At 46.3% G+C, this 19,468-nt stretch overlaps 1 protein-coding gene across 1 annotated transcript in view; it reads left to right on the forward strand.

Moving 5' to 3' along the window:
- The first annotated feature begins 293 nt into the window (after positions 1-293).
- DHRS12 (dehydrogenase/reductase 12) overlaps positions 294-19,468 on the forward strand; it is a 32,566-nt gene continuing 13,391 nt past the window's right edge. The window contains 3 exon segments of the mRNA XM_033177650.1: positions 294-1,933; positions 10,890-10,984; positions 12,058-12,138. Coding sequence (XP_033033541.1) covers positions 1,783-1,933; positions 10,890-10,984; positions 12,058-12,138 — 327 coding nt within the window. The 5' untranslated portion in view covers positions 294-1,782.

Below are 19,468 nucleotides of genomic sequence, written 5' to 3' on the forward strand. Positions count from 1 at the left end.
GCACTTTGGGAAGCCGAGGCGGGTGGATCACCTGAGGTCAGGTGTTCAAGATCAGCCTGGCCAGCATGGTGAAACCCTATCTCTACTAAAAAATACAAAAATTAGCCGGGCGTGGTGACAGGCGCTTATAACCCCAGCTACTCGGGAGGCTGAAGCAGGAGAATCACTTGAACCTGGGAGGCGGAGGTTGCAGTGAGACGAGATTGCGCCACTGCACTCCATCCTGGGCGACAGTGTGGGACTTAGTCTCAAATAATAATAATAATATAATAATAATAATGTCAACTGCTAATTATTGAGCTCCTAATATGTTCCAAGTGCTGTCATAAGTGCCTTACACACAGCATCGCATTTAGTCTGTCCAAGAGGTATCTCATATTATTCCCTTTCTGCAGATGAGGAGATAAGAGCTCAGAAAGGTTAAGTCAACACAAGTTTGCACAGCTAGTAAGAGGCTGAACTATGACTTATACCCAGGTTGTTCAGTCCAAGCCCTTGTTATTGATATTTTTTAGTTTCAAGTCAACCTTTCAGGAAGGCTTTGGAATAAGAAGTCTTGTTTGCCACTCACAGCAGAAGCAATGGGTAGGGTGTTTTCTACGCTGCCCTGCATGTTCTGGTGAGTTACAGATGGTGAAAACAGGAACATTTTTCTTGTTCTCTTAACATCTGGCTTGACTGAAACAAGTGGCAATGCCTGCCCTGTGGCAATGACTTTCAAACCAAACCCCAGCTCATAAACATCCTTTGGCCTCTTCCCTGAGTTCCAGAACATGTAACTGGCAGTTGTGCTGTACCAGGGCATGGGGCAGGAAGCCAGCTGTTAGCTACCCATTTGTAAACAGGTCCTGTGGGAGGGCTATCAGCATGTGTGGAGCCTTGCGATCAGAGTCCTGTTCTGCATTGCAGGGGAGAAATCTCTTGACTCCGTGGGTGAGAGATGTAAGCTCTGAGACCCCAGCCTGCCTGTGTGTGGGCAGAGTCTGCCCTCTGGGCCTCCTCCTGCCAACGCCACCATTCTGCCACCACTGCCCTCAGCCAATTTCATAGCCAGGAAATACTGGAAGAGTAAAGGTAGGGAGGTATCGCAAAAGGAATGGGAGAGAGAAACAGTTAAGGAACTCACGGTTGCATCTATCCAATATGATGCCTTTGTGCAAATCAGAAAAAATACCTCTTCTGCAATATGCTTTTCTGCCACCTGCCAGAACATTATCATAATGCAGATACAAATCTCCCATCATTCTGATCCGAATGGCACTCCCTAGAGCTGTTCAGTGCACACCCTGTGTCCCTGAAGGAGCCTTGGCTTCCTCTGATGGGTGCAGAGCTTAAATAACTCCACCGTCCTCCTCCTTTATTCCCTACTTGCAAATCTCCCCCATTTCTCCAAGCAGGCAAGGGTATCTGTCCTGCAATGCAATAAGCACAATGCAGATGGTCTCCTAAACTTCCCGAAACCTGCCCCCCACAATAGGGAAAAGAGCAATTCATCTGTGAAGGGATTTTTTTCTTTTTGACACTCCCCAGGATTGGGGCAGTCAGAGGAAGACAATTTGGATGCCAAAATGTTGGAATCTCCAATATTTTCAAAAGTTTGGGAAGATCATGGTCCAGGAAATGCAGACCCTGCGATGGTGGTATTCATGAGAGCAGGGAGGGCGAGGGAGAAAGGAGTTTCGTGATGTGTTGGGAGAGGCAGAGACAGCAATAATGCCATCCTAGAATTAGGCTTTCTCCTGCAGGGGTTTGTGTTCCCCTCTCCTTATAGCTGGTCTTCCCATGGATCTGCTGTTTCTAGGAGTGGCTATGAATCTGCGTCCAAATACTTTGTCCCTCATAACTTGGAGGTCCAGGTTCCTGGAAGAGTCTTTTTGGTCACTGGAGGAAACAGCGGCACTGGCAAAGCAACTGCCCTTGAAATTGCCAAGCGAGATAAGCAGCTGCTAACACATGTGTCCACTGAGCCCCATGGCCAGACTGTGGCCAGTCCGCACAGAGGAGGGTACCCTGTGTCACAGGCAGGTCAGGAAGTCCTGGACGGCGATCCCGTGGTTCTGGGCACAGCTGCCAGCTTTCTGAGCTTTGAGCTAGAGGTGGCTAAAGTAATGGGAGCCCTTTCCTCAACACTTAATTAATTCACAGGAGAGCTTGAGCCCTGCCCACGTGTCCCAGTGTTTTCTGATTAAGAACAGTGAGGGGCTCAAGCAAATCCTGGACATCAGAATTCCCAGTGGAATTTAATTTAAAAAAACGTGGACACCTGGTCTCCAACTCATGTCTTCTCAATGAGACTCTTCTGGGTTGAGAGATGGGGAGGGGGAGCCTCGGAGTCCACCACAATTTGGATATGGATGGTAGTTAGGAACCAATGCCCCGAAAATACCTGGAGAGAGGAGTGCATTGAACTGAACTTCCTCCTTGCTGGGGTCCAGCCTCCAGGGCTAGGGCAGCCTCCCGCTTCCCTCCCCTAACCTTGACTATAAAGAGGCGCTTCAGGTGCCCTGTAGAGTTTTCGGTCAGCAGAAGTCTTCCTCATGGTAACTGCCAGAATTTCCTGCATGAGCTCCATGGTCCTGGGTCACCAAATGGCTCTGCAGTGGCTAGAAAAGTTTGCTCCATCTCTCCAGAGCCTCTTCTAGAAAAATGGATGTTCCAGCAGAAGATGGGGAACTAGGTTGTGAATTTATCACTTTTTAAGATGCTGAAGATGTTTTCTTTTTTCCTCTCTTTAAATCCAAGTTAGGCATTTTTCAGGGGACTGTTACATCATTTGAAGCTTTATTTAATTATCTGCCAAGTCAGGGAGAGCATTAATTGCATCTTAGCAGCTGGGAAGCACTCTGAAGTGTGGAGAGGAGGAGAGAGAAGAGGGGCTCGTGTTGTGGTTAGCCTCTAGCCTCCCATGAAACAGACCCCATTTAATCAAGTGGGTGCTTTTTAGTAAAGAAAGCAGAGTCCATAATGATTTCTTCTTAGCTCCCACGGCGAAGGCATTCTGCTTTAAATTGACCTTGATTGATGACGGTGTGGCATTTGCTGGGATAATATGATGGCTGCTGATGGATTCAACATTCAGTCAATACATGAGTCCCTACTACATGCTAGGCAAGTGGTTCTCTACTTTGACTGAACATTACATCACCAGGGGAGCTTGTAAAACTTACCCAGGCCTGGGCCCATTGCCTAGATCTTTAAAAGCTCCCTAGGTGAGTGTAAAGTACAGCCAGGGTTAACACCTCTGGGTCAGCTACTATGCTAGATGCTAGGGAGGCAGATGTGACCCAGATCAATGTTTCTTATCCTTGATGTGTTCAGGCCCTCAAAAAATCAGGATGTTATCCCAGAGGCACTGTCAGCACAGACAGACAGGAAGGTTCCAGTACCTCCCTCACGATCACCGTCGCTGCTCTAACTCTGGGAACCACCCATCTAGGTTTAACAGAAGAGTGTCCATTGTGAGCCCATATGTCTTCATTTTTCATTCAGAAGACCTGGTTTCTGTAGCTCTCGCTGTAACTCACAGATGGTTTCATTGAATTCCACCAGATGGCACAGTTCACCTGGTTTGTCGAGATCAAGCCCTAGCAGAAGATGCCAGGGGTGAGATCATCCAGGAGAGCGGTAACCAGGTGAGCAGCTCCTCACCCCTCCTGCTGGGTTTCCTCGCCTCCATGGTCAGCTGTGAGGAGGCTGGACTCCTGCCCACGTTCCCTGGGTTGACGATGGCCTGTGTTTGTGCTTCTGCGTTGGAAGCCGCCTCAGCCAGCAGAGAGCTGGGCCCTGCTTTTGAGTGGCTAGGTTTGACAAGAGGATAAGTGGGGCACTGAGGCTTGACTGCATGGTCCTGAGCTGCCTGTGAAACCAGCAGAGGCCAGCAGGCAGAGGCCCATTACAGTGGACAGTGATACTCAGTGATACTTCCAGGCTCCTCACCCCAGAGGGAGCCCACATCAGTGACACACAGCAAGCGTCACCAGGGTGCCATGGAGCCATGCATTGACCCCAGGTCTTCTAATAAAGAGAAGCACCAGCAGCGTTTGGGTCTTGATGAGAGCTACTTTCTGACATGGGCTTTCAGAGCTGCCTCACATTTTGTGGTCTTTCTCTTCTGAAAGACCTGGAACCATGACTGGCTCCATAGTTAGTGGGGCTCGGTGCAAAATGAAAATGCACGACCCTTGTGTAAAAGTTATTTAGAATTTCCTTTTTTTTTTTTTTGAGACGGAGTCTCGCTCTGCCGCCCAGGCTGGAGTGCAGTGGCCGGATCTTAGCTCATTGCAAGCTCCGCCTCCTGGATTTTACACCATTTTCCTGCCTCAGCCTCCTGAGTAGCTGGGACTACAGGCGCCCGCCACGTCGCCCGGCTAGTTTTTTGTATTTTTTAGTAGAGACGGGGTTTCACCATGTTAGCCAGGATGGTCTCGATCTCCTGACCTCGTGATCCGCCCACCTCGGCCTCCCAAAGTGCTGGGATTACAGGCTTGAGCCACCGCGCCCGGCCCTTATTTAGAATTTCTACACAACAAAGGCAGAACATCAAACCAAGCTTGAGGCCTTTCCAGTCACAGGGCCTGTGCAGCTGTATAGATTGTGTTCCCGTGATACATCGTGCAGCCATGAGGCTGGCCCTGGATGGAAAACCCTGACCCCAGAAAGGACCCTCAGTCACCATGGCTGGTCGCTCACTGTCACTGAAGAACACCCTCATTCCATTCCCACCTCTTCTCTAGGAGACCCCACAATTGGAGAGCCCGTAGGAGGGGAGCCGGGCAGGGACAGACGGTGCCCACCCTCAGGCATGGCCCCTAGCCAAAGAAAAGAATGGCCCTGTCTAGGATGGAATATTTTGCATCAACTTTGAAATAACATTTTCACACCAAGTGTCTGTTCCTTTCCCTTTCTCGTGGAAATCCCCAGTCTCATGCCATCAGGTGCCTTACAGAGGCTTAGTGCCGGCGGCGAGTGTGAGGGTCTCTAAATCTTCCTCTAATGTCTGCAAGTGCCGCTGCGATCTGCGGGCTGCAGTTCTCGAGATTGAAAGCTGGCTGTCTGCCTGCTGATAACTTTCAGTGGTGCTGCTGCAGGATGCAACAAGAATACTAATCTCAGGCCGCGGGCAGGAGGAGGTTTGCCTGGATTCCAGCCCTCTGTGGTGTGGGCCACAGGATTTAAAAAGTATATTTAAATGGAAAATGATGATAATATGGATCTGTTTGTAATATCCAGCCAGGCTTATATCCAATTCCACCATCTTTAGGAGGGGTAGAGAGCTGAAAAGGGGAGCAAGCATGTTCCTGCGCTCGGGAGAAAGCGAGCCCTTGCCTCCTGCCCCCCTCACCTCCATACAGATACACTTGGTGGGATTTGAATGCACACACAGGACATTCACTGCTCTCTCGGGTTTATAAGTGGCCTCCAGCACTCAGAGGTAGAGTGTCCAGGATGAGGGTACCTGTCGGCTTATGCCAGTGTCTGGTTTCCCTGACTCAGTGTCTCCTCCAGGCTCCGCCAGGGATCAGCTGCGCCTCCCTGCTTATGAAGAGGCCCCACTCCACAGCTTCGTCTGGTCTGCTTTTGGTAGGCAGCCCACACACAAAAGTATGGTATGCAGGACGGAGTTAGGCTCTGATACGAGTCCTGGTTTTGCACTTTCTGGCCTGTGAGCTTGGGCCAGAAAGTTCTTAGCTTCCCTGAACCTTCACTTCCTCATTCAAAAACAGGGGTAACTTGACTTTATTCGTTTTTTAACGTGTATTTAAGGGTGAACCGTATGCCAAGCAGCATGCTGGGTTCTGGAGACACGGTGATTGGGACAGACCCAGCCCCTGACAGTCTTGTGCAGGGTACAAGTGATTAACAAGCAGTTTCCTTGACGTGTGTGTGCCTGCCCTGGGCCTGGCCTCTGTGCTCTGTGTCACAGTGGGGGTGCATTGGGGGACAAATAGTATGAACCCCAAGGTATGTGTTTCTTCAGTTCCTACAACCAGATAGCTTTTGGCTGGGTTTGGCCAATAGCAGGTAGTAGAGGAAGATTGGTAGGTGGAAGAAAGTGGGGAATTGAGAGATATTGGCTTCCCTGGTGATGGCTGAATCTCCTCTCTGGTTCTTCCTTCTGGTTCCTGGGCTCAGGCCACACTGCATTCTCCCTTTGTTCCTTGAGCCTAGGGCTGGTGGTAGTTTCCTGTTGTTACTAATCTCTGGGTTACTTCACCAATGGTGGTTGAGTTCTCACCTTCCTTAATCACCTGGGAAATCAATCCTTGCATTCAATTCCCTCTGTTGAAAGAGGTGTCTGTTAGATGTTACTGACATAACATGATAAGGGCTACAAGATGGGAAACTCAGGGTATCCTAAGAACAAACAGCTCTCAATCAATAGAAGTAGCTACTGTTATTGTTGTTGGTATTATCATTATTGTTTATACTAGGATTATTACTACTCTCAACCTTACATTCTCTGCTTCAAGTTTGTTCTGTTTAATCAGTGCTTAGGCCCTGCTTAGTGGGAGGTGGAAGCCTACAAGCCCCCAGAAGCAGAAGAGATGTGTGGTAAAGCTGTGAGGGCACTGGAGCAGCTGGTCCTGCCTACATGGTTGGGTGAACATCAAAGAAAGAAGGTCCCTTGGGCAGGAGGGTCGGGGTGAGGTGTGCAGCAGGCCAGCTGAGCCAGGGAGTACAGGCACCACGAAAGACTCAGGGTCATGTGGGGATCTCAGCTGCTTGTACACGCTGGCTTGGTAAGATCAGGTGTTTGGCCATATAGAGAGGTGAATATCATGCGGAAGTGATCTTTCCGAGAGGTCATGTGTGGCCTAACCTTGGGGAAAGGAGTACTGGTTACTGTAGAGCAGACTTCCAGCTCGCCAGTCCACTGGACACGATGCTCCCAAAGGGCCTGGGGAGAAACAGGCTGGACCTTTCTCCCCAGGCTTCTGGTTGCAGTTCAGCCCCGCCTTACTGCCTGGCTCCAGACTTTTGTCTAGCAGTTATCCCCAGGGGCAACATTAAAAACAAACAAACAAAAACCCTTCTATTTTATTTATTGTTTTTTGAGATAGGCTCTCACTTGGGATTTTTGAGATAGGCTCTCACAGTTGGGATTTGTCTGATGTCTTTCTCATGATTACACTGGAGTTACGGGTTTTACAGGGAACGATCACAGAGGTACAGGTGCCTGGGCAATGTGTTTCAGTCCTGCAGGCTTCCTGATGTGGCTGGAAGGTTCTGTGAAAGCACTTATGTCTTGTGGGGGATTAACTCCACCAACGTCGCATGCCATGATAAAAAACGGGTTTCTACTCTCCAGCTCTTCCAGGCCAATGTGATTTCTAGCTTCTTGAGAATGGTTGGTTTAGCTTCCCAAGACCTCAGTGGTTTTACGAAATACCACCTCATTTCTCCAGAATGATTTCTACTTAACAAAGCACCTCCGTGCACTGTTTACCGTGCTCATTGCGGGAACTGCTCTGATTGGGGGATCAGTCCCCGTGATGTCACCTCATGAGTCCTGGGTCACAGAGCCGCTATAGATGGTGGCTCATCTGCAGAAAGGGTCCCAGCTGAGTTTTGTTTTGTTCAGTTTCAGTAACCATGCTTTGTCACAGTGGGGCCCGTGGCTGCTAAGGTGAGCCTTCTCGTTGTGTGGCTCTGCAGATTGGGACTCTTACACACATGCACCTGTTTCCAGTTCCTTCTCCTGGCCACAACAGACTGCTGGCCTTTCCTTCTGGGTGCTTTGTGGCCTCCTGTTTTGCCTCAGAGGGACACAGATGATTTCCTTCCTCTTTTCATAGTGCTTCATGTCACCAGCTCTGTGGCTGATTTGTCTAGGACAGTGATTCTCTCTTCCCTGCTGCTACCTCCTTTTCACTCTGAGACATCTCAGGCACTTCCAGGAAGCTCAGAGAACTTGTGGAATGTTTCAAGCAGAATTGGTTTTAGTTCACTTGAGTTTTGTTGCTGTTTTAACCTGGAGTTTGTATATATGTTAACACATCGCTTTCTGGTAGGAGGGAGTTTTAGGGTGATTGCAGACAAGGCCTCCAAATGGAAGGATTAGGTGTCTAGACTCAGTTTGCAGTCGTTGGTACAGGCTCCCGGCTGACTCAGATATGACTCAGCAGCCTTGTTCGCTCTGGCTGGGTGAGGTCCTTCACAGGCATTTTAAAAGAGAATAGCTCTGTACAGCCAATGTTTTTCCTATCCTTTGAAGGCAGAGGAATATCCAGTTGGGCCAGGCTTAAGCTGAATGTGGTGTTCAACCTGACTCGACTTTCTGAGTCATGAAAATGTGGAGTTGCTTCTGTCTCGTTTGTCTCAGGTGAAAAAACAATATGTTTTAAGATGAATAGAAAGAAATTCTGACTATAGCTTTGGGTTTTATAGCTCAATTAATGGGGAAACTCAGGCAGGGCACGAAACTTCCCTGCTTTGTCAAAGGAGTTGTGGCTCTTGCTCAGATCGTCGTCTGCAGGTTCAGTGCTTACATGCCTGCAGCAGCAGGAATTTCTGCCTTGGGTTAGTGATAGGTCATATATGTCCACTGATGCTCAGAGAGGGCGCCGTTGCATTCACTGGATGCCAAGAATGCAAATTTGGACTTAGGTACTGGCTACAGAGAAAAATGTTTAAACAGCCAAGGTCTGTTATTCCACTACCATGCCTATGACTGTGTAATACCATAAGGAGAAAGGGCGCATTAGACAGGGTCCCTTGCTCACGGAGTTCTAAGTCTCCTGGGGAGGTGGCTGTGTCCGGTGATAACCATGATACAAGGCAGAGATTGAAAAGTGTCATGACCAAGGACTAAGGGTCACAGCAGAAGTTATTTCATTTATGATGTGCCTAAGATACTGTCTTAAGAGCAAAATTTTGACCAAAAAAAAAAAAAAAAAAAGATCAGTAGCAGGGAACTCTGACATATCCATGCAAAGGTATGTTATGTAGTCATTAAAAGGAATAGGGTGGAGTCATATATAACAAAATCGTCTCCAAGACCTCTTGTAAGTCCTACAACTCAATAGCAAAATAAACAAACAACGACGTAACTTATAACCCGATTTGAAAATGGTGTAAGGACTTGAATAGACATTCCTCCAAAGAAGATATACAAATGGTCAACACAAGCTGGCCACGGTGGCTCATGCCTGTAATCCCAGAACTTTGGGAGGCCAAAGCAGGCAGCTCACTTGAGGTCAGGAGTTCAAGACCACCCTGGCCAATGTGGTGAAACACCGTCTCTCCTAAAAATATAAAAATTAGCTGGGCGGCCGGGCGCGGTGGCTCAAGCCTGTAATCCCAGCACTTTGGGAGGCCGAGACGGGCGGATCACGACGTCAGGAGATCGATACCATCCTGGCTAATACGGTTAAACCCCGTCTCTACTTAAAAATACAAAAAACTAGCCGGGCGACGAGGCGGGCGCCTGTAGTCCCAGCTACTCGGGAGGCTGAGGCAGGAGAATGGCGTGAACCCGGGAGGCGGAGCTTGCAGTGAGCTGAGATCCGGCCACTGCACTCCAGCCTGGGTGGCAGAGCAAGACTCCGTCTCAAAAAAAAAAAAAAAAAAAAAAAAAAAAAAAAATTAGCTGGGCATGGTGGCATGCACCTCTAGTCCCACCTACTTGGGAGGCTGAGGCAGGATAATCGCTTGAACCTGGGAGGTGGAGGTTGCAGTGAGCCAAAATTGCACCACTGTATTCCAGCCTGGGTGACAGAGCGCAGTGGCACTCTTTTTCTCAAGCAAAAAAAAAAAAAAAAATGGCCAACATATATATGAAAAAATACTTTTAATGCCAGTAGTCATCAGGGACATGCAAATCAAAACCAGAGTGAAATATCACCTCACACCTCTCGGGATGGCTATTGTTAAAAAAAAAAAAAAGACAAAAAATGTTTGTTAGGTTGTGGAGAAATTGGAACCCTTGCACACCATTTGTGGGAATGCAAAATGGTGGAGCCACTATGGAAAGCAGTATGGAGGTTCCTCAAAAAAAATTCAAAATAGAGCTACCATCTGACCCAGCAATTACACTTCTGGGTACTAATCCAAGGGAATTGAAATCAGGATCCTGAAGAGCCATTAGCACTGCCACATTCATTGCAGCGTTATTCACAATAGCCAAGATGTGGCAACAGCTTAAATGTCCATCGACGGATGAATGGACAAAGAAAATGTGGTCCATACATACACAAATTGGAATATCATTCAGCCTTAACAGGAAAGAAATCCTGCAATGACATGGATGAACCTGGAGGACCTAACCTAAGTTCAATAAACCAGGCACAGAAAGACAAAGACTGTACAATTTCACTTATGTGAGGTATCCATAGTACTCACAATTCATAGAACCAAAGGGCGGAATGGTGGTTGCCAGGGACTGGGGAAAGGAGAAATGTGGAGTTACTATCAAAGGGTACAAAGTTTCAGTTCGGCAAGGTGAATAAACTCTAGAGGTGCACTGTACAGCATTGTGCCTAGTCGGCATGCTGGAAATTTTGTTAAGAGGCTAGATCTCATATTAAGTATTCTTATCACAATAAAATAAGTAAAAATTGTTTTTACCACCAAAAACTAAAATACATATTGTTAAGTGCAAAAGATGGATGTAGAACAATGCATAGTCTGATCCTATTTGTGTGGAATATATATATATATATAAAATCTTAAAATATATATAGTATATATAGTATATGCTTAAAATATTTCTGGATGATTCACAAAAAACTGTGAACAATGGTTTATTTTTGAGGAGTGGGACTGGTATTTTTCATTTTATATCATTTCAAAGTATTTGCTTTTAAAAAATCGTGTACTTTTTAAAAATTCAAAGTGCTAGTTTGTATCTTTTTAAAAAGGGTTTATTTATTTATTTTGCTTTCTAATTTAGAACATTTTTCTGCACATTGTGGACTTATCTGATCCCAAGAAAATCTGGAAATTTGTTGAAAATTTCAAGCAGGAACATAAACTCCATGTTCTGGTGAGCTTTGTAAACATAAGTGGAGAATAAAGTCATGTTGGCCCATTGTTTCTGTCTGTGGATGTGGATGGATATGTATGTTTGCGTGTCTTTATGGAATAATCTTAGTAAGACTCTCTTATGCTTGGGCCTGTTCATGGAATCAACTTTACTCATTGGATTTAAGAGGAGACCCATGTGGTTAGATTAGTGGGGAAAGGAAGGGGCCAGCCACTGGGTAGGTATTGTGGGAGGATAGACATGTTCCATGTTTTATAAAATGATGATTTGTATATAAATATTTCTCAGTTCTGTAGATTTGGGGATTGGTGTATTGAAATTAGAAGCTCTTTTCATCCAAAAGAATACCTCCTACAGACAAGCAAATCTTTTAGTAACATAATTAGCACAAAACTCCACAGAGAGCCTGGGTGGACTCAGATAGAAAGAGTCCCAGTATGCTCTTCCCAGATATTCCACTTTGAGCTAAGTTGCTTTTCTATCCAAAGACTTTCTGATGTGCTCTAAAATGTTGTTCCAGAGTCTGGAATTGTGCTATCCAGTATGGCTGTGAAGCATTTGAAATGTAGCTAGTCCAAACCGAGATGTGCTGTAAGTGTATAAATTAGCAGGTTTCAAAGCCTTAAAAAAAATCATGTATGCCATCTCATTAATATTCTATATTGATTACATGTTAAAATGATGCTACTTTGGATATATTTGGTTTAAAATCTTATTAAATTAATTTTACCAGTTTCTTGTTACCTTTTCAATGTGGCTACTAGAAATCTTAAGATTAGATATTTCTATTGTACGGTTCTGGACTAGATGAATTTCCAGAGCACTCTCTCATGAATTAGGTTGCCTGGCCCAGCTGTCTCACTTGGTGATCTTTGCACAGTTCTGTGGCTGAGTGCTCTGCACAAGTGGTATTTTCCTGCAAGGGGTTTGGAGTGAAGAATCAGTTGAGCAAATTGTCATTGTCACTTGAAAGTTGAGAAGGAGCTGGGGCTGGGGTAGTGGAGGTGTGGGGATGGAAGTAGGTCTTTTGGCCCTGTTTTTCTTTATTTTGAAATGGGAACTATAATTTTTAGATCAATAATGCAAGTTGCATGGTCAATAAAAGAGAGCTCACAGAAGATGGACTTGAAAAAAACTTTGCTACCAATACTCTGGTAAGTACAAGAAGTTTTCTTATTTGTTTTTAGCAAAATAAACATAGAATGTACCATAGAAGGATAAAAAAAAAAATTGACCAACTTTTTGGGTTCTTGGTCCTGGGCTGATGACATTTGCTTTAAGTTTATCCTGAATTGTACTTATTTTTCTTCATAAAACACTTTCTGTTTTCATGTTTCTTATAATAGGTTTTGGTGCCAGAAATACTTAGTATTGAAGTGTTTTTTCCCTAGGAAGCTCTAGGCTCTTTATAGATATTATTTTGAAGAGGAGAGCAAGTTCAGCTTAAGTGTTGAGTGCAATCTAAAAACTGCAGCCAAGGGAACTTCCAGCTAGGGCTGAGGAAGGTGCAACCAATGAGCAAGAAGATGGACTGAGAAGGGCACTGGCTAGAGTACAGGATACCTGGACTCTGGCTGCTGCTCTGTAATAGCAGAGTGAAGTCATTTTCTATTGTAAGAAATCAAACATATATCTCAGTCCTAGGCCCAGTACAAACACATTCCTCCATATATCTCAGTCCTGGGCCCAGTACAAACATCCCTCCATTTGTCTCAACTTCCTGGGCCCAGTACAAACACCACCTGGAGAGTCCCCGATAAGGTCACAACTGTTTGTGGAGTGGTTTTACTGAAAGTGCGGGAACCAATAAAAAAACTGCTAAATGTATAACTTAAAATGTTAACCAATTGTAATGCTGTAACCAAAAGAATTCCCTTGTTTCTCTGTAACCTTACATATCCTGTTTACATCGGGCTATAAAAAGCGAGCACATGCATCGTTCGGGGCCCTCTTGTATGCTGTGGAGCAGAGGGACCAAGTTCGAACTTGCAGTAAAGATCCTGGCCGCTTGGCTTTGACTCTGGACTCTGGTGGTCTTCTTCGGGGAATAAACGGTCTGGACATAACACTATCAGGCCAGTGGCTCTCAAAGTGGGGTTCCCAGACCAGCAGCCTCAGCATCACCTGGGAACTTGATAGACATACACATTCTTAGATTCCTCACCCAGATCTACAGAATCTGAAACTCCGGAATGAGGCCAAGAGTGAAATCCATTTTGACATGCCTTCTGGATGATTCTGGTGCACACTAGAGATTGAGAACTAATATACCATGCTTTTAGTTTCCTTGGAGTTTCTCCTTCTCGAGCCAAGGGGCCTTTCAATTTTGAGATGCAATGAATCTAACACTCTTCCCTGGACCTATCCTACTTCCTTGTAGTGAGGGGGGTGTTTTAATTAAGTATTGTTCTAGGTCACAAGATGGATGGCAGGGTTTGGGTGGCTGTTGGAGTCATTGAGGGTGTCCAATATATAGCAACCCTATTCCCAACCAAGAACTGAACAAATTGAGTCAGCCGATGGAATAACAGTTGAAAGCAGCATATCACTATTGTTACTGATAAGGCTGGTCGAAGGGCATGGCTCAGTGCAGGAGCCAAATGGGTTTCCTCATCTGGAACCCAAGAATTAGAAGGATTCACCTACCTGGTCACCTGGAACTTCCCTTCTCTTCTTCCCCAGAAAGGGGAGAAAGGGAGGAGCAGAACTGAGCAAGTCCCGCTCATTGTCCCCAAATTTACTAAATTTACTGTTTTTTTTTTTTTTTGAGACAGGATCTTGCTCTGTTGCCCTGGCTAGAGTGCAGTGATGTGATCATGGCTCATTGCAACCTCGAACTCATGGGCTCAAGCAATCCTCCCAGCTCAGCCTCCCAAGTAGCTAGGACTACAGGCATGTACCACCATGCCTAATTTTTTTTTAATTAAACATTTTTTTTTTGTTCTTGAGGTGGGGGTCTCACTATGTCACCCAGGCTGGTCTCAAACTCTGGCCTCTAGTGATCCTCCTGCCTCAGCCTCCCAAAGTGTTGGGATTGCAGGTGTGAGTCACTGCACCCAGCCTAAATTTACTGTTGAAACATGCTACATCTCCCTGGCAGATGGAAGAAGGTCCAAGAGAGAAAGAACTCACCCTAATTGCACTCTCTTCTCAAGGAAAGAAAGGCTAGGAATGGGAAGATGCCTTCTCCCCAGTGATGAGATTGCATTTTTCAAAACAAATACCTGGAAGCTTGTGTGAAATGGCACAGGTTTAGTACAAAATATTTTCATCACTGACTTTGCTCCAAATGTGGTATCCTTGCCGCCATTACCAAAAGTACCAAAATGTGGGGTCATGCTAGAGTTTGGCTCATAACTCAATGGGACTGCTGAGACTCCCAGAGTGCCACAGCTGGCCCCCGAGTCACTGTTCCACAGCACTGGTTACGTAATTTGCAGAGTCCAGCACCAAATGGAAGTGCGAGGCTCCACGTTCAAAAATTATTAAGGGTTTCAGTGCAGCGACCACAGAGCATTAAACCAGGTGCAGGGTCCCTCCAAGTACTGGGCTTTGTGCGACCTCACAGGATGAAGCCAGCTCTTTCACTCATCCATCCACCCACCATCTGACAAAATTCTGCTAAGTGTTCACTGCCGCCTGGCCATGAGTGAGAGCTGCACATATATATATATATGTAATTTAGTGCTTTGATGGAGGTATTCCTGCATCACAGATGAGGAAACTGAGGCTGAGAGAGATTGTTTCACTTGCCCCAGGTCAAGTGTGGAGGAGTCAGAATGTGAACCTTGGTCTGACTTCCTCCATGACCCACGTTCATTACCAGTGCACAGTTCCACCCGTCCCGGCATGTCCTCCCTCACCCCATCACCGTGTTATCACAACTAAGTGCTAAGAAGTACTGGGAGGGGGTGACCAGCTATGCCAGGGGAGGCTGAGCTGGGGTTGAGGGCACCTCTCAGAGAAGTCCAAAGGTTTTGGAAGATGAAAAGGAGGGTAATCTGGGGACCTTGGCCTTGCTTGGGAATATGGACAGGCTTGATAGACTCTAAAGGGACTATTTGATTATGCAGCTGGTTATGTTGTACCTCTGTAAGGATCCAGCCTGCTTCTAAAGACCTTGCTATCTCTGAATTTTCATTTCCTGTTTGTGTTAGAAACATCTTATTGATCATTCCAACCTCTCTGAGAAGCGTAATAATTCTCGGGCTTTGATATTTATTCATCCTCTCTCAAGTGAAAGAAATAGTACAATACACAAAGAGGCATGCCAGCACAGAGGGGCAGCTCGGTGGGTCTTTGCTTGAGAGAGAAGGAGATACAGAGAGGTTAAAGTGCTATCATTCCTCAGCAGGAGCAGGCCAGACAAAAAACCTGGACCCCTGTCTGAGTCCTGGGAAATTGCTGGCTGCCTTTCTAATGTGAAACATGTTTTCCTGGCCTGATTATGTAATGTGGGATAGGTTGTTTTCTATTTTCTAAGATTCATATGAGCCGTCAGAAACATTTGCAGTCTCCAGCCAAACACCAGTAGGTTCCTGATACTCTGAGGAGAGCGTAAACCTCAGCATTCACAGGATTTATCACCGGATCCTAAGGGTTTTGAAGCTGGTAGAATAGTTAAATGCAAAATGCCTTCAGCGTCCATGCCTGCACACGGCTTTGTTGAGACATCACAGTGTATGAATTAGATAGTTTGGAAAAAATAATTCTTAACCTTTTGCGGGGGCGGGTGGGGCCTGGAGAGATTTTCATAGTTTATTTTACTGAGGGACAAAGGCGAGCTGCCCTGGGTCGGCTGATGCGCATTTGAGCCATGGAGGGGAAGACGTGGCAGGAGGCAGCTTCTGTTGGGTGGCTGTTGTCACCCCTTTGTTTCAGGTCTCCTCCAGTCACATACGTTTTGCCCGTTAGCATTCAGTGGCATTAAGAGTCCATGAGGAATGAAGACAGATGGGAGGGGGAGGGCGGGGAGGCCGAGCTAAGTGCCCTGCTGGCAGCCTGCCACAGCCTAGCGTTAGCAGATTAAAACTCTCACCCGCATCTTAGCCTCTCTCACCACAGGACACAAGACGAGGACACTGATTCTGTCTCCACCAGGACAGCTGCGTCACCAGTTAATTGACTGTGATAAACAGGCAGTGGTGCCTTAGCTCTTTGGCAGGAGGCGAGGAAGTTCGCCTGAGGTCACTTTGGAAGGACGTATGTCGGGAGACAGAGAGTGTTTTTGCTTGACATTCTGTTACGTGGCACCCTCCTCGGGCACGTCCCAGTACCTAGTGAGAGCTGCTGTTCGACACAGGGACCCCAGGTGCAGAGACGCCTTCATAGCAATAGCACATACTGAGCACAGTCCTGAAGGCTTTTCTTGGATTCTCTCATTCCGTCTCATAACCATGTTACAGATTTTACAAATGAGGAAACTGAGGCTCAGAGGTAGTCTAAAACCAGTCTGTGACTCACTTCCTAAACAAAGGACAACAAAATTATGGTGGGGGCATTTTTTAGTGTAGGGTTGTATCGTCAGCTATTGCTATGAAACAGCTCCAAAATCTCAGGGTGTACAATGATCAGGCATGCATCTTTGCTGACTCTTCTGCAGACCTGTTGGGCGGGCTGATCTCAGCTGGGCTCAGCTGTGTGTCTCCAAGCTGCAGGTTTGGTATGGAGTATGTGCCAAGTATCTTGCATCCTCCTTGGACCGAGGCATATTCTGGCCAAGGTATATTCTCAGGGCAATGGCAGAGGCCCAGGTGTGCAAGCAATTCCAAGCCTCTGCTTGCATCCAAGCCCCTTTGATTAACTGGATATGATATCCAGTTAACCAATCCAGAAATCAGCAGATAATCCAGTTAATCAAAGCAAATCATTTCACAGAGCTCCAAATCAAGCATAGAGAAGTATACTTCTCCCACAGAGGTGGTGACGAGAGAATGAATATTGAACAATAATTTGCCACAAGGGTTTTTTTTTTTTTTTACATTCTAATTCTTTGAAAATGGGTCACCTGAGTTTAATATGATAACTACTTATTAATCAAAATACCTAATGAACAAAGGCACCTTATTTGTTCCATAAACTTTTTTTTTTCCTTTGAGATGGAGTCTCGTTCTGTCACCCAGGCTGGAGTGTAGTGGCGTTAGCTCACTGCAACCTCCATCTCTTGGGGTCAAGCAATTCTCCTGCCTCAGCCTCCTGAGTAGCTGGGATTACAGGTGCATGCCACCACACCTATCTAATTTTTTTTTATTTTTAGTAGAAATGGGATTTCACTATTTTGGTCAGGCTGGTCGTCGAACTCCTGACTTCAGGTGATCCACCTGCCTCCCAAATTGCTGGGATTACAGGCATGAGCCACCGCGCCTGGCTTGTTACATAAACATTTATAAAGGGCCCATTTTATGCCAGATGCTGTGGCCAGTTATAGGGATTGAGAAATGGAAGGGACTGCTGGCCTAGTGGGGGAATTAGACATATACACAATTTCAGTAATCATGTGGTAAAGCTCTCTTTTCATCCATGAAGGGAGATTGGTACGGAGACTCAGAGGAAAACAGAGAACAGTGCTTCCAAGGCAGAATGCTTCCTTAGACAGGACATGCGTTTGGTGCCAGGCATCTTACTTGTCAATAACCTTTACCTGAGCTATCCTCATGTACCGTTTTGTTCGTAAGATCTCATTCCAGCTCACAAACCTTCAAGGCTCCCAGAGAGGCATAGAGCCTGGGAAATAGTTAACACTGTAGAAACAGCAGCTAATGTTGTTTTAACATGCAGATTCCCTTAACCTGGAATTAAAGTCCTTTATTAGCAGACCCTACCTCCTGTCCAAATGTATTTCCCATTATTTTCCTACATGGACTCTATAGGAGTCAGCCTTTTGTTTTGGAACTTGTCACTGGCAGTGCTTCCTCCATGCTTTTGTCCTGCCGCTCCCCTGCCTGGAATGTCCCCTACCTGGCTAACTTGTACTGCTCCTCTGTGACTCCGCTGGACACATTCCTCCCCCTGAGCCTGGTCAGATGCTCCCCTCTGGGCCACCACGGCCCCCTCTGTGTGCCTGTCATGGCTCAGTGAAGCCACCTGCTCGTGGGTGGGTTTCTTGCACAGAGATGGATCCTTGAGGACAGAATCCACCTGGCTCTCAGGAGGTGCTCAGTCACACTGGCTATACTGAGCAGGGTAGTAGTCCAGCTCCTCCAGTTACCTGACTCTGTATGAACGTCCTCAACCTCCCCACGCCTTCCTTTCCTGTTCTGTAAAATGGGGATGATGATACTTTTATAGGCCAGAAGTGAAGATTTAAAAAAGACTTGTAATTATTTAACCAAAGAGAAATAACCTGTGTGCACACAAAAATATGCACACAAATGTTTATAGCAGCTTATTCCTAATTGCCCCAAACAGGAGTCAGCCCAGATATATGGTGAATAGATAAACTGGCACTCCCATTCAACGGAATGTGATTCAGCAATAAAAAGGCACAAAATGGGCCAGGTGTGGTGGCTCACACCTGTAATCCCAGCACTTTGGGAGGCTGAGGTGGGCAGATCGTGAGGTCAGGAGATTGAGACCATCCTGGCTAACACAGTGAAACCCCATCTTTACTAAAAATACAAAAAATTAGCCCGGTGTGGTGGTGAGCGCCTGTAGTTCCAACAGCTCGGGAGGCTGAGGCAGGAGAATGGTGTGAACCCGGGAGGCGGAGCTTGCAGTGAGCCAAGATCGTGCCACTGCACTCCAGCCTGGGTGTCTCAGAAAAAAAACAAAGGCACAAAATGTCAATGTACAAAACAATGTGAGTGACTCTTAGATGCAGCAGCCAAAATCACACCAGACCCCAAGGGGTGCAGAGTGTATGATTCCATTTATAGGACTTTCTGGAAAAGGCAACCTAGGGGGCTAAGAGGTCAGAGGCTGCAGGGGCGGGATTAGGGCGTGGTTAGGGGCAGGAGAAGGGTGTGACTACAAAGCGAATGTGAGTGACTGTGAGGGAACATCTGGGGTGATAGAGTTCTGAATCACACCACAGTCTAATGCATAGTTACACAACTCTGCATCTGTCACAGTTCAGAACTGTGGATACACACACACATGCACAGACATTTTAAGTTTTAAAAAATTATATATATATATGAACAAGAAAAAAGAAAGCATTGTAATTTTCAGCTCAATGCCTGGCAAGTAGTGAGTCTTCCGTCATAAGAAGCATGTTATTCATTATGATTCTTTCTTGGTGCTCGTCCTCAGTAACAAGTGAGCTGCTGTTGGGGAGGCTGTGTCCTCAGCTTGAGGTGGGGGCAGATTTCAGGCCACAGGGGAGGCTGGTGGAGTCTGGAGCTCCTAGAAACCCCCTTTCCCCTCGACCCCTAGAAGGGCCCCAGGTGAGACTCTTGGTTTCGACTGCACCAGGGAGCCCTCCTAAGGAGAGAGAATGGACAAGCTCGGAAGTCAGAGATCATTTTCCCATTGATTTTTGGTTTT

Source organism: Trachypithecus francoisi, unplaced genomic scaffold, assembly GCF_009764315.1.
Source record: "Trachypithecus francoisi isolate TF-2019V2 unplaced genomic scaffold, Tfra_2.0 Lachesis_group18, whole genome shotgun sequence".
NCBI classification, from domain to species: Eukaryota; Metazoa; Chordata; class Mammalia; order Primates; family Cercopithecidae; genus Trachypithecus; species Trachypithecus francoisi.